This window comes from Tachyglossus aculeatus, chromosome 10 (genome assembly GCF_015852505.1).
Source record: "Tachyglossus aculeatus isolate mTacAcu1 chromosome 10, mTacAcu1.pri, whole genome shotgun sequence".
In the NCBI taxonomy this organism is placed as follows: Eukaryota; Metazoa; Chordata; class Mammalia; order Monotremata; family Tachyglossidae; genus Tachyglossus; species Tachyglossus aculeatus.
This window is the reverse complement of record NC_052075.1, coordinates 52060197-52074212: the sequence shown is the minus strand read 5'-3', so window position 1 is coordinate 52074212 and position 14016 is coordinate 52060197. Positions and strand designations below refer to the sequence as shown.

The following is a 14016-nucleotide window of genomic DNA, read 5'->3' as shown; positions in this document are numbered from 1 at the left end:
GTAAATTCTGGGTTATCTGTTGTCCCCTATTGCAATTACTCAATTTTCTGTTGTAGTTCTGAAACTGTCTGGTTTGCATTGGACTTTGTCCTGACAACCTTCTCAGTAGGCTGGACTCGCTCCTGTCTCTCCACCCCACCTCCCCCCTTTTCCCCCCACTCCTACTAGGGACAGAGGAAATCCGGAAAGGGTGATCAATCTTCTACAACTCTCTGCTGCGGCCACCTGATCCTGTAGATGAGTTAAATGGTAGTAAATATCAGTAGGAGTAGGATCCGTGGATGAAGAAAGTGAAAAATGGCAACATTCTGACTTCTTCCTTCTGCTCTGGCTTCTTGCACCTTGCCCTCCTTGCTCAAAGCTCAACCAATGAAGAAGATATTTGGGGATTCCAACTCTGCTTCTAGGAACAATTTCTGAGAATTTAGGGGAGAACTTGGACCTCTTCTTGTTTTGAGTCAGGAGTGAGAAGAGACATTCATCTTCTGACCAGCTAAGCAAACCGTGGTTCCTTTTTCCTGATACCAGACATGAGTACAGGCCCAGGGCTGAATGTCTTGAAGGTTTTCTTGGGATTCGGGGTGATCTTCATGACTGGGGTAAGTCAAAGGTGGGAAGGAAGCTTTTCAAAGGCAGGTCTCTAAAATTCTGTTGAAGGAGAGGGGGGTCTTTGAAAAGACAGTGCCAGGCCGGGGTATATGTGTCGGGGGAGGTTTATGGGCTGAAAATGTAGATTTTATAGAAATGATTTAGAGTACAGTGGAAAGAACCTGAATGTCTTCCTCTTTTCCCTTTCTCTCACAGGACTGCATATCCATGACCTTTTCTGAGGACATGGAAATGTTAAAAAAGAAACTAGGACTCTGCAGTTCTGCTAACTGATGACACGTGAATGCGTGTGCTTTAATTACTATTAAATCTTTGCTCCTCTTGAGAAGAGCTTTAAGTTCAGTGGAGAGGGATTGGCAGATTCCACATGGAATCCAAGTCCACGTTAGCTGAGAAGGGGTTCAGAGCAAGGTATCAGCACAGATAATCCCCCCGAAAAATATTTTGAAGGCGATGCAATGGTATTTTTTTAGGTTATGAAGGTTATCCACCTAGACAAACATCTCATTAGTAGCCTTACCATGTCGCTATTAATGCCTCTCTGAACCTATTCTAAACCTTTTCTTCTGTTCCATTTTGCTGAAACCAAGCACCAGGAATTTAGAAATAAAGTCCTTAAAAGGACTGAGTCTTCTCAAATGCTGATCACAGCCCACATTTCATATTTAATCAATGGCATTTATCAAGCCCTTATTGGATGCAGAGCACTGTACTAAATGCTTTTTCCTCCGCTCCCCCTCCCTTCCACGTCACCTCAAATCTCTCCCTTTTGCTCTCCCCTCTCCCAGCTCCGTAGCACTTAGGCATATATATATATAATTGTATTTATTTATATTTATGCCTGTTAATAATTATAATCTTGGTATTTGTTAAGCGCTTACTATGTGCAAAGCACTGTTCTAAGTGCTGGGGAGGATACAAGATGATCAGGTTGTCCCTTGTGGGGCTCACAATCTTAATCGCCATTGTACAGATGAGGTCACTGAGCCACAGAGAAGTTAAGTGACTTACCCAAAGTCACCCAGCTGACAAGCGGCGGAGTCGGGATTAGAACCCATGACCTGTGACTCCCAAGCCCGAGCTCTTGCCACTGAGCCACGCTACTTGTTTTGTTGTGTATGTATCTATAATTCTATTTATTTATATTGATGCCTGCTTACTTGTTTTGATGTCTGCCTTCCCCCTTCTAGACTGTAAACCCGGTGTGGGCAGGGATTGCCTCTATTGCTGAACTGTACTTTTCAAACGCTTAGTACAGTGCTCAGCACCCAATCAGGGCTCAATAAATACGATTGAATGAATGAATGAACAATACGGTAATAATAATAATAATGATGGCATTTGTTAAGAGTTTACTATGTGCAAAGCACTGTTCTAAGCACTGGGGGGATACAAGGTGATCAGGTTGTCCCACCTGGGGCTCACAGTCTTAATCCCCATTTTCCAGATGAGGGAACTGAGGCACAGAGAAGTGAAGTGACTTGCCCAAACTCACACAGCTGACAAGTGGTGGAGCCGGGATTTGAACCCATGACCTCTGACTGCAAAGCCCACGCTCTTTCCACTGAGCCATGCTGCTTCTCTAATAGAATGGTAAACACCATCCCTGGCTTCAAGGAGCCTAGTGTGACAGAGGGACATACTGACTCTTAACTATAAGCCTGGTGTAGGCAGGAAATGTGTCTATTATATTGATATATTGTATTCTCCCAGTGCTGAGTACACTGCTCTGCACAAAGTAAGTGATCAAAAAATTTATTCTTTCATTCAATTGTATTTATTGAGTGCTTACTGTATGCAAATCAATCAATCGTATTTATTGAGCACTTACTGTATGCAGAGCACTGTACTAAGCGCTTGGGAAGTACAAGTTGGCAACATATAGAGACAGTCCCTGTACTGAGTGTTTGGGAGAGTACAGTACAACAAACAAACACATTCCTGCCCACAACAAGCGCACAGTATAGAGGGGGAGACAGATATTAATATTCACGAATGAATGAATAAATACAATTGACTAATTGTCGTGGTGGTCAGTCACGACACTGGAGATCGTCTTTCTTTCCTTATTCAACTAAAACCTCACTTTTCCTCACCCTGCTTAAAAATTGCATCCCTATCCCCTTGGCTTTGGAGAGATCCTGCCCTTCTATCAATACAGCATTTAAATCTCCCACCTCAATTTGGGGCCTGGTTGGAATGCCTTTGGGAGGATTTGCCCCAGCTATAGCTTTAGCTTTCCTAGGGCAAAAATCAAACAATCGTATGTACTGAGCGCTTACTGTGTGCATGCCACTGTATCAGGTGCTTGGAAGAATTCAATCTGAGTTGGTAGACATCTTCCCTGCCCGAAACAAGCTTGCAGTCTAGACGGGGTGGGGAGATCTTGGGATCTTACTAATTCTACGGTACTTTTCCAAGGGCTTAGTACAGGGCTCTGCACAGAGTGAGCCCTCAGATATGTTCGTTTAATTGATTACAGAAAGGCCAGGGTTGGGGGTGGCTTAGAGAACAGAGAGGGAAGAAAGAATGAAGAAAATACAGCTACTCTATGTGGAAGCGAGGTACCAAATGATCAATCCGTGGTATTTATTGAGTGCTTACTATCTATATCTGTAATGTACTTATTTATATGAACGTATCTGTAATTTCTTTACTTATATTAGTGTCTGTCTCCTCCTCTAGACTGAGCTCATTGTGTGAGCTCATTCCCCCTCCTTCCCCTCCCCACAGCACCTGTATATGTTTGTACAGATTTATTACTCGATTTTACTTGTACATATTTACTATTCTATTTATTTTATTTTGTTAATATGTGTTGTTTTGTTGTCTGTCTCCCCCTTCTAGACTGTGAGCCCGTTGTTGGGTATATGTTTGTACAGATTTATTACTCGATTTTACTTGTGCACATTTACTATTCTATTAATTTTATTTTGTTAATATGTGTTGTTTTGCTGTCTGTCTCCCCCTTCTAGACTGTGAGCCCGTTGTTGGGTAGGCACCGTCTCTATATGTTGCCGAGTTGTGCTTCCCAAGCACTTAGTACAGTGCTCTGCACACAGTAAGCACTCAATAAATACGATTGAATGAATGAATGGGTAGGGAATGTGTCTGTTTACTGTTGTATTTTATTCTCCCAAGCACTTAATATAGTGCTCTGCACATAGCACTCAATAAATTAGATTTATTGACTACTGTGTGCAGAGCACTGTACTAAACACTTCGGAGAGTACAATACCACAGAATTAGTAGACATGTTTCCTGCACATAATGAGCTTTAAGCCTGGAGAGGGAGACAGAGATTAATATGAATAAATAATTTATCACTCTAGTGCTTAGAACAGTGCTTTACACACAGTAAGCGCTTAATAAATGCCATTATTATTATTATTATTATTTAAAGATATATACATAGAGGAAAGGTGTTCTAAGCAAAGGGTAAGGTGAGAAGAGCTTCTGGTCTCTTGTTCCTTTTATCTGGTGTGGGTTTTTTTCCCCTCCCAACAAGAGCTGTCACCACTTTCACACCTTTAACCCCACCCTTCCCTTCAGGGACCCCTCTGGACCTGCAATCTGATTTGGTTTTTTGTTTGTTTTCTATGGTATTTGTTCAGGGCTTACTATCAATCAATCAATCAATCAATCATATTTATTGAGCGCTTACTGTGTGCAGAGCACTGTACTAAGCGCTTGGGAAGTACAAGTTGGCAACATGTAGAGACGGTCCCTACCCAACAGTGGGCTCACAGTCTAAAAGGGGGAGACAGAGAACAAAACCAAACATACTAACAAAATAAAATAAATAGAATAGATATGTACAAGTAAAATAAATAAATAAATAGAGTAATTACTATGTGCCAGGCACTGTACTAAGCACTGGAATAAATGCAAGGTAATCAGTTTGGACACAGTCCACGTCTCATATGGGGCTCGCACTCTTAATCCCCATTTTACAGATCATGAAAAAGAGGCTCAGAGAATGATATGGTATTCATTAAGTGCGTACTATGTGCCGAGCACTATTCTAAGCACTGAGGTAGATACAAGATAATCAGGTTGTCCGGTGTGGGGCTCACAGTCTTAATCCCCATTTTACAGATGAGATAACTGAGGCACAGATTCACAGTCGATAAGAAGCAGCGTGGCTCGGTGAAAAGAGCCTGGGCTTGGGAGTCAGAGGTCATGGGTTCTAATCCCGGCTCCGCCACCTGTCAGCTGTGTGACTTTGGGCAGGTCACTTCACTTCTCTGAGCCTCAGTTACCTCATCCATCGAATGAAGATTAAGACTGTGAGCCCCACACGGGACAACCTGATTACCTTGCATCTACCTCAGTGCTTAGAAAAGTGCTTGGCACATAGTATGCACTTAATGAATACCGTCATTACTTTAATTTAATTTAATTAATTTTAATTTAATTAATTTTAATTTAATTTTAATTTTAATGTAATTATTGTATTTTAATGACATCTACTTTACTAATATAAATTGCGGAGCCGGGATTAGAGCCCACAACAACTGCCTCCACTGTCCCAATAGTATGGATCATGTCTGCTAATTCTATTGAACTCTTCCAAACCCTTAGTCCAGTGAGGAACACAATAAGTAAGACTGAAAAGGAAGAGATCTGGCCACTCCCTTTTGTTTTTCCAACTCACCCACGTCCTTTTAGAGAACATAGTCCGGAATTCTCCCCAGTCCAGGGTAGTTTGGATTGTTCTGGGAGGAAACTGGCATTTTGGCCAATAAAGTAAAGAACCTGAAAGGAGACCTAAGCTCTTCTAAGAGAACAAATGGAATGACCTTTATTTAGTTATTTTCAGTTGGGTTGTCAAATAACCTTCAAAGAACCTTTTCCTCATTCCTGAATACAAGCAAAATCAGTAGCTTTGAAACCTGTAGCGATCGCCTCTTTTTAAAACAATGGCATTTGTTAAGCACTACATCCTGCAGTAAAAACAAGCTAATCAGGCTGGACACAGAATAAGGCTCCACCCTGGCCCTGTTTTACTAGAGATTATCAGGGCAAAGAGTAGGTAACTGCAATTTTTTTTAAACCTTGCCACTCTAGATTACAGAAGATCCATTTTGCTTATTCGAACACCCACATCTAAGAAACACGATATTTTTAAGCGCTTACTATGTGCCAGGCACTGTACAAAACAATGGGGTGGAGGCAAGCTAACAAAAAGGTAGAGGATCAGCATGGAGAGAGTGAGAGACCGCAATCAGGAATGCTGAGCCATGTTAAATTTATTCCATGTGGCGAATTGAGCTTCTCTTTTGGGAAGAATACACCTGTTTTTAGTTATTCACACAAGGTGAGTTGAAGGTTCCCCTCTGGAGGGATACACTCATTTGAAGTTTGGCTAATTGATCTCCCCTCTTGCGAGGAATACATTTATTTTTAGTTTGCCTCCTTGCACTTAGAACCCAGGTCCTTCTGACTCTTAGGCCCATGCTCTAACCATTAGACCACACAGCATCAACAACAGCAGCCTCCACTGTCCTCAAGGGTAGGGATCATGTCTGCTAATTCTAGTGAACTCTCCCAAGCCCTTAGTTCATTCATTCATTCATTCAATCGTATTTATTGAGCGCTTACTGTGTGCAGAGCACTCTGCTAAGCGCTTGGGAAGTCCAAGTTGGCAACATATAGAGACGGTCCCTACCCAACAGTGGGCTCACAGTCTAGAAGGGGGAGCTAGTAAGACACTCAATAAGTGCTACTGATACGAAAGAGAATACACCTATTTAGTTACACGCAAGTGACGAAGCACCTAACTCCCACCCACAAACGCTTCCCACTCCGGAGGAATTCACTTATGCCTACACACGGTGAAGCGCTTAGCTTCCAGCCCCATGAGCATTCAGAGGGACACCTGTCCCCCGGCTCATCACTTGGTAATAATAATAATAATAATGATGGCATTTGTTAAGCGCTTACTATGTGCAAAGCACTGTTCTAAGCACTGGGGGGGGGGATACAAGGTGATCAGTTTGTCCCACATGGGGCTCACAGTCTTAATCCCATTTTGCAGATGAGGGAACTGAGGCTCAGAGAAGTTAAGGTCACACAGCAGACATGTGGGGGAGCTGGGATTCGAACCCATGACCTCTGACTCCAAAGCCTGGGCTCTTTCCACTGAGCCATGCTGCTTCTTGGTACAGACAGAGTGGGCATCCCACACTCTAGGCAGAGGTGACGTGAATGTGGCTGCTGCAAATCTCCATCCGCTGTCCAGAAGGTTGGAGGCGGCAGATATTTATCCCCTGTCCTTTTGAGCAGTTCGGGTTTCCAGATTTCACTTGTCCAATCTCCCTCCGTGTCTTCATAATTCATTTGGTTGCCGTAGGAGGCAAAGGACACCTTCTTCTGCATTCTTGGCCTGGGTGACTGGTGGCTTCGGTCATTGGGGCAATGCCCAGAGCATGTTTCCGAATTTCGCTTTGCTAGCTCGGGCAGTGGATGAGATAGTGTGCCGACCCTGAGATGATGACCTTGGAACAGGCTCACAGTCTTAATCCCATTTTCCAGATGAGGTAACTGAAGCACAGAGAAGTGAAGTGACCTGCCCAAGGACACACAGCAGTCAAGTGGCAGAGCTGGGTTTAGAACCCAGGTCCTCGGGCACCCAAGCCTGTGCTCTTTCCACTAGGCCATGCTGCTTCTCTTCATCAACTGTCTTAACACTTATTTCTCCCCTTCACATCTTTCCATTCTCCTTCTTTCTCTTCTCTGTAATTTATTTGGTCGTTCTATCTTGTTATGTCAGCCAATGCTGAATTATCCCTCACTCCTTCAGAAAGGAGTTTAGTACAGTGCTTGGCACATAGTAAGTGCTTAACCATTATTATTATTATTATTTGAGTAGCTGTGTCCCAGTGGAAAGAGTCAAAGAGCCTGGGAGTCAAAGGACCTAGATTCCAATCTTGGCTATGCCACTTTCCCTCTGGGTGATGTTTGGCAAGTCACTTGACTTCTCTGTGCCTCAGTTTCCTCATCTGTAAAATGGGGATTCAAGACCTCACCTCCTTCCTACTTAGATTCTGAGCCCCATATGGGCCAGGGACTGTGTCTGAACCAATTTACTTGTCTCTACCCCAGAGCTTCGAACAGTGCTTGACACGTAGTAAGCGCTTAACAAATACCCTAATAATAAAGCCGAGGAGGGAAACCGATCTGAACAAAATGTATTGTTATTAAGGGAAAGTTAGGGGACCTTGGACTTCCAGAGTCAAGGAGAGAATGGAAAAGGGGATTTGGCTGCTGAAGTTCTGGAAGAGAAAAGAGAAGCAACATGGCCTAGTGGGTACAGCCCAATCCTGGGAGTCAGAAGGACTTGGGTTCTAATTCCCAGCTCCGCCATTTGCCTGCTATGTATCCTTGGGCAAGTCACTTCACTTCTCTGGGCCTCAGTTACTTCATTTGTAAAATGGGAATTAAGACTGTGAGCCCCATATGGAACAGGGACTGTATTAACTTGTATCTACCCCAGCACTTAGAAAAGTGCATGGCACATAGTAAGCACTTAACAAATAGCATGAGAAGCAGTGTAGCTCAGTGGAAAGAGCCCAGGCTTTGGAGTCAGAGGTCATGGGTTCAAATCCCGGCTCCGCCACTTGTTAGCTGTGTGACTTTGGGTAAGTCACTTAACTTCTCGGGGCCTCAGTTCCCTCATCTGTAAAATGGGGATGAAGACTGTGAGCTCCCTGTGGAACAACCTGATCACCTTGTAACCTCCCCAGCGCTTAGAACAGTGCTCAGTGCATATGTATATATGTTTGTACATATTTATAACTCTATTTATTTTATTTGTACATATCTATTCTATTTATTTTATTTTGTTAGTACGTTTGGTTTTGTTCTCTCTCTCCCCCTTTTAGACTGTGAGCCCACTGTTGGGTAGGGACTGTCTCTATCTGCTGCCAATTTGTACTTCCCAAGCGCTTAGTACAGTGCTCTGCACATAGTAAGCGCTCAATAAATATGATTGATGATGATGATGATGAATAAATGATATCATTATTATCATTATTATTAAATAGCATTTTTAAAAGGGATTTTGTTTATTTATAGTAATATCTGTCTCCCCTTCTGCAAGCTCGTTCTGGGCAGGTGATGTGTCTGTTTATTGTTGTATTTTACTTTCCCAAGCGCTTAGAGCATTGCTAGGGAAATTTTTGACTGATTTGACTGAAGAGGGAGTCCAAGGAGAGTCGGTGGCAGAGTTTGACTTTTCCTCCTTTCCCTCCCTGTCTCCGCAGGTGATCTGCCGGCTCTTTGTTTACCAGCCCTCCATCCCTGCTCTCTGCCCTCCAAGACTCCAAGTGCTGTCCTCCGTCCCTTCCCCTCTCAAGCCCCTTCCCCCAGAACTCTCTAATCTCAAGGACCTCCTCTACTGGCCTGACACCCCCGATGTCCAGGGTGATTTTGCTGCCTCCACTAGCCCCAAGACATCCACCTTCCACCTCAAGGAGCCCCCCAGGCCTTATTACGAACTGAAAGGGAAATTGGAAGCTGTGCTGGTAGCCCGGGATCACCACAGAAGGCCCAAAGCCCACGGCGGAGACCTTTTCCGGGCCCGACTGCACTCCCCGGGCCTAAAGGCCGGGGTCGCCGGGGTTGTGCAGGACTTGGAAAATGGTACCTACCTGCTCTCCTTCCCCCTGCTCTGGGCTGGAGAAGCCCAAGTAGAGGTGAGGCTCATCCACTCCAGCGAGGCGGTCGGAGTCCTGCGCCGGGTCTGGCTGGAAAACCAGGCCACGGTGGACTTCCGGGGCTACTACCGGGTGAACGGGCACAAGGAGACGGTGGTCTGCAACGTGATACCCCCGCCGGGACCCGTTTGCCGCTACAGAAACCGGTTTTCGGGGGAGGACTGGTTCTGTGCACAACCCCGGGACCTTCCCTGCGATGCCCTGGTGGGACATTCCAGCGGCAGTTACCTGAAGGTGACCACAGCCCATGAAGAGGAACTGCTTGGCCAGTAAGAGCTGAGGTTCCCCAGATATATTTCTTCCCCCCCTGAGCCTCACCTTTATCCCTAAATCCCTAGCTCTCCCCTCCAAGCTGCCAAAAGCCATCATCACTACCAGTGATATTTATTGAGCGCTCAGCGTGTGCAGAGCACTGGACAAAGCACTTGGGAGAGTACAATGTAATAATAATAATGATAATTATGGTATTAATTAAGCACTTACTATGTGCCAGGCACTGTAATAAGCACTGGGGTGGATACAAACAAATGGGACTGGGTGCCACAAGGGGCTCTGAGTCTCAATCCCCATTTTACAATGAGGTAAGTGAGGCACAGAGAAGTGAAGTGACTTGCCCAAGGTCACACAGAAGACAAGTGGCAGAGTTGGGATTAGAATCCATGACCTTCAGACTCCCAGCTCCATGCTTTATCCACTAGGCCACGCTGCTTCTCGACAGATATAACAGAATGGGTGAGCTTACAGACTAGAGGGTCTTCCTTAGGGTCTCCCCCAGACTGACAGGTCCTGGTTTCCAGCCCCTTGATGATGGAAACATTTGGGCTGTTTCTGCAGGAAAGTGACAAACCAGGTCCTTCCTAAAGGAATCCCCCCCATCTTGGTAAACACGACTGTCGAGAACACCACTCTTGGTGAGTTACGCCAACTTTCTTCTTCTCCGGCCACGCTCACTTTTCTTTTTCTTCAGGCTACATCTTCTTTCTCTTTCTGCGGGCTATGCCCATCTTTCTTTTTCTCTGGGCTCTGCCATTTTTCTCTTTTTCCAAGTTAAGCCATCTTTCTCTGGGCTACGCCATATTTCTTTTTCTCCAGGCTACACCATCTTTCTTTTTCTCCGGGCTATGCCTATCTTTCTTTTTCTCCGGCTACTCCATTTTTCTTTTTCTCCTGGCTATGCCAACTTTATTTTTCTCTGGTTACATCCATCTTTCTCTTTCTCTTGATGGCCTCCACTTGGAGACCATTCCACAGCAATGTTGGAATGAAGAAATACTGCAGGGGGAGAATCCTTTCCCGGGCTCTTTCCACTGAGCCATGCTGCTTTTCTAGATCACACAGCAGACAAGTGTGGTGGAGCTGGGATTCTAATCCAGGTCCTCCGATTTCCAGGCCCTGGCCCTTGCCCTTACTGCTTTTCCCTGATTCTTAGTTAAATTTCTAGCATTCCACAAACACTGAGCCTCATCCCCTCCTGCCGTTAAACTGGGGGAGTAAGAGTACAGATAAATTTGACTAAGTCCCACGGAAAAAATCAGGGATAGAAATGGGAAGGGGAAGATGGTTTTTATGATCAGTAAGCTATGGAGGCCGCAAAACAATGACACGCTTCTTCTTTGGCAGCTTTGCCCTCCCGCTCTCCTTGCACGCCTGGACTTCCCTCCCCGGTGCCAACAGGGTTCTACCATAAGGACGTGTGGCATTCTCAAGTCTGTAACGGACGCACCTTCCCTTCTGCTGACCTCATCCTAGACTGTCTACAAAAGAAGATTGTCCATATGATGGGCGACTCTACCCTGCGACAGTGGTGGGAGTATCTACGGGAGGTGGTACCCTGTGAGTAGAGGAATCCCGAGGAAGAAGAAAGGGAGATTGAATTCTGGGCTGGAGTCAGGGAGAGAGCAAGAAGCTCGGGGCAGTCTGAGAATCTGCTAGGAGTTGGGGAGGAGAATAGACCAGGAGGCACTGAAGGGAGCGATGGGGTTTGTTAGTTACGCTTAGAGCGATTGAATTTGGGAAGAGACACAAGGTCTGTGGTGACAACCCAAGAGCTAGAGATTCTGGGAAGTGAGCGGGATCTGGGAGGTGACTGGTAGCGGGCGGGGGATTGGGATTTAATAAGTAATGGAAGCTAAGAGCTTAGACATCTGAGCTTACTGATGATTTTTGTTTGAAAAAAACACAGTATACGTTCCAGTCACTATACAGATCCAATTAGGATAGAACGCAGTCCCTGTCCCACATGGGGCTCACAGTCTTAATCCCTGTTTACAATTGAGGTAACTGAGGCCCAGAAAAGTTAAATGACTCACCCAAGGTCACCGGCCAAATAAGTGAGAAGCAATATGGCTTAGTGGATCCAGTCCCGGCTCCTCCATGTCAGCCGTGTGACCTTGGCCAAGTCATTTCACTTCTTCGGGCCTCACTTCCCTACTCTGCAAAATGGGGATTCAGATTGTGGGGCAGGGACCGTGTCCACCTGAGTCATCCATATCGACCCCAGCTCTTAGAATAGTGTTTGGCACATAGTAAGCACTTTAAAAAGTACCATAATTATTATTATTATCGTTGAAATTGGAGGAGCCGGGATTAGAACCCAAGTCCTTCTGACTCTCAGGGATTTTTTTCAACAGCCCTGAAAGCCATTGACCTCCACGTCCCGTACTCCACCGGACCCCTGCTGGCTATAGAGCCCACCCGAGGTGTCGTCCTACAGTGGCGAGTTCACGGCTGGCCCGTCCGCACCGTCCAAACCCCCGTGGCTTCGCTCCACTCAATGGTGCAAGAGCTGGAGGGGATCGCCGGGGGACCGGACACTGTGGTCCTATTTGGGCTCGGGGCCCACTTCACCACCTTCCCTCCCCAGATCTTCGCTCAGCGGTTGGCCAGCCTCCACGCCACGGTAAAATCCCTGCTGGCCCGCAGCCCTCAGACCCTGGTGGTGGTCAAAGTCGCCAACACCGGCTACAAGTCCGTGTACGGAAGCGACTGGTTCACCCTGCAGCTCAACCGGCTACTGAAGGCCACTTTCTCCGGCCTCCCGGTGGCCCTGTTGGATGCTTGGGACATGACGTCCTGTCACTACCTTCCGGACAACATTCACCCGGGGCGGGTCATCGTCCGCAACGAGGTGGACCTCTTCCTGTCTTTCGTCTGTCCCCGTTAGCTTCTTGTCACAGGGAAACAGCACTTTTTCCCCCAGAGGATTCTGGAAAAACACAATGATGAAGTGGGAAGCAGCGTGGCCTGGGAAAGTAGCATGATCTAGCGGATAGATCCGGGCCTGGAGGCAGAAGAACCTGGGTTCTAATCCCAGATCTGCCACTTGTTTGTTGTGTGACCTTGGGCAAGACGCTTCACTTCTCTGGGGCTCAGTTCCTTCATCTAAAATGGGGATTAAGACTGAGACCTATGGGGGACGCGGATTGTGTCCGACCTGATTAGTTTGTATCTAACCCAGAGCTTAGGACAGTCTCTGACATATACCCAGCGCTTAACAAATATCATCATCGTCATCATCGTTTGGACCCTAGAGTCCAGTTAGAGGCTGCCTAACTCGGATAAAAGTGAAGTTATTGCTGTTCTTTATCGTTTCTCCCCTCCATACCCTCTTGCAGCTCCAGGGGTAGATACAAGTTAATCAGATCAGACACAGTTCTTGCCCCACATGAGGCTCACAGTCTAAGTAGGAGGCGGAAAGTATTGATTTCTCTTTCCCATTTGAGTAAACTGAGACACAGAAAAGATAAGTGACTTGCCCAGGGTCATACTGCAGGCACGTGACAGAGCCAGGATTAGAAGAATAATAATAATGTTGGTATTTGTTAAGCACTTACTATGTGCCAAGCACTATTCTAAGTGCTGGGGTAGATACAAAGTAATAATAATAATAATAATAATGGCATTTGTTAAGCGTTTACTATGCGCCAAGCACTGTTCTAAGCACTGGGGTAAATACAAGGTAATCAGGTTGTCCCTCGTGGGGCTCACAGTCTTCATCCCCATTTTTCAGATGGGGTAACTGAGGGCCAGAGAAGTGAAGTGACTTGCCCAAAGTCACAAAGCTGACAAGTGGCGGAGCTGGGATTAGAACCCATGCCCTCCGACTCCCAAGCCCGGGCTCTTTCCACTGAGCCACGCCACTTCTCATGACTAGAGGAACCAGTTGCTTCTGGGAGGTTCTAGTCGAGGTTTTAGTTGGGGAAAAGCTGGGAAAATTAAAATGCTACCACTCTCCAAAGGGGCGTAGGGTAGAAAACCCCCAATTTACAGCACTTTCCAGTCCAGTGAGGAGCAGCATGACATAGTGGATAGAGAACGGGCCTGGGAATCGGAACCCATAAGAAGGTTATGGGTTCTAATCCTGACTCCATCACTCGTCTGCTGTGTGACCTTGGGCAAGTCACTTCACTTCTCTGGGCCTGAGGTACCTCATCCGGAAAACGGAGATTGAGACTGTGAGCCCCACATGAAACAGTGACTGTGTCCAACTCTATTAACTTGTATCCACCCCAACGCTTAGTACAGTGCCTGACACATAATAAGCACTTAACAATTACCATTATAATAATAATAATAATAATAGCATTTATTAAGCGCTTACTATGTGCAAAGCACTGTTCTAAGCACTGGGGAGGTTACATGGCAATCAGGTTGTCCCACGGGGGGCTCACAGTCTTCATCCCCATTT

At 45.9% G+C, this 14016-nt stretch overlaps 1 protein-coding gene across 1 annotated transcript; it reads left to right on the top strand.

Annotated features, from left to right (window-relative positions):
* The first annotated feature begins 255 nt into the window (after positions 1–255).
* Positions 256–12602, top strand: LOC119933281 (NXPE family member 3-like). Its single transcript, XM_038752720.1, has 5 exons — positions 256–599; positions 8877–9598; positions 10164–10240; positions 10950–11162; positions 11960–12602. Exons 1-5 carry the CDS (start codon positions 531–533, stop codon positions 12490–12492), a joined length of 1614 nt encoding a protein of 537 aa, XP_038608648.1. The 5' UTR covers positions 256–530; the 3' UTR covers positions 12493–12602.
* The last annotated feature ends 1414 nt before the right edge of the window (positions 12603–14016 follow it).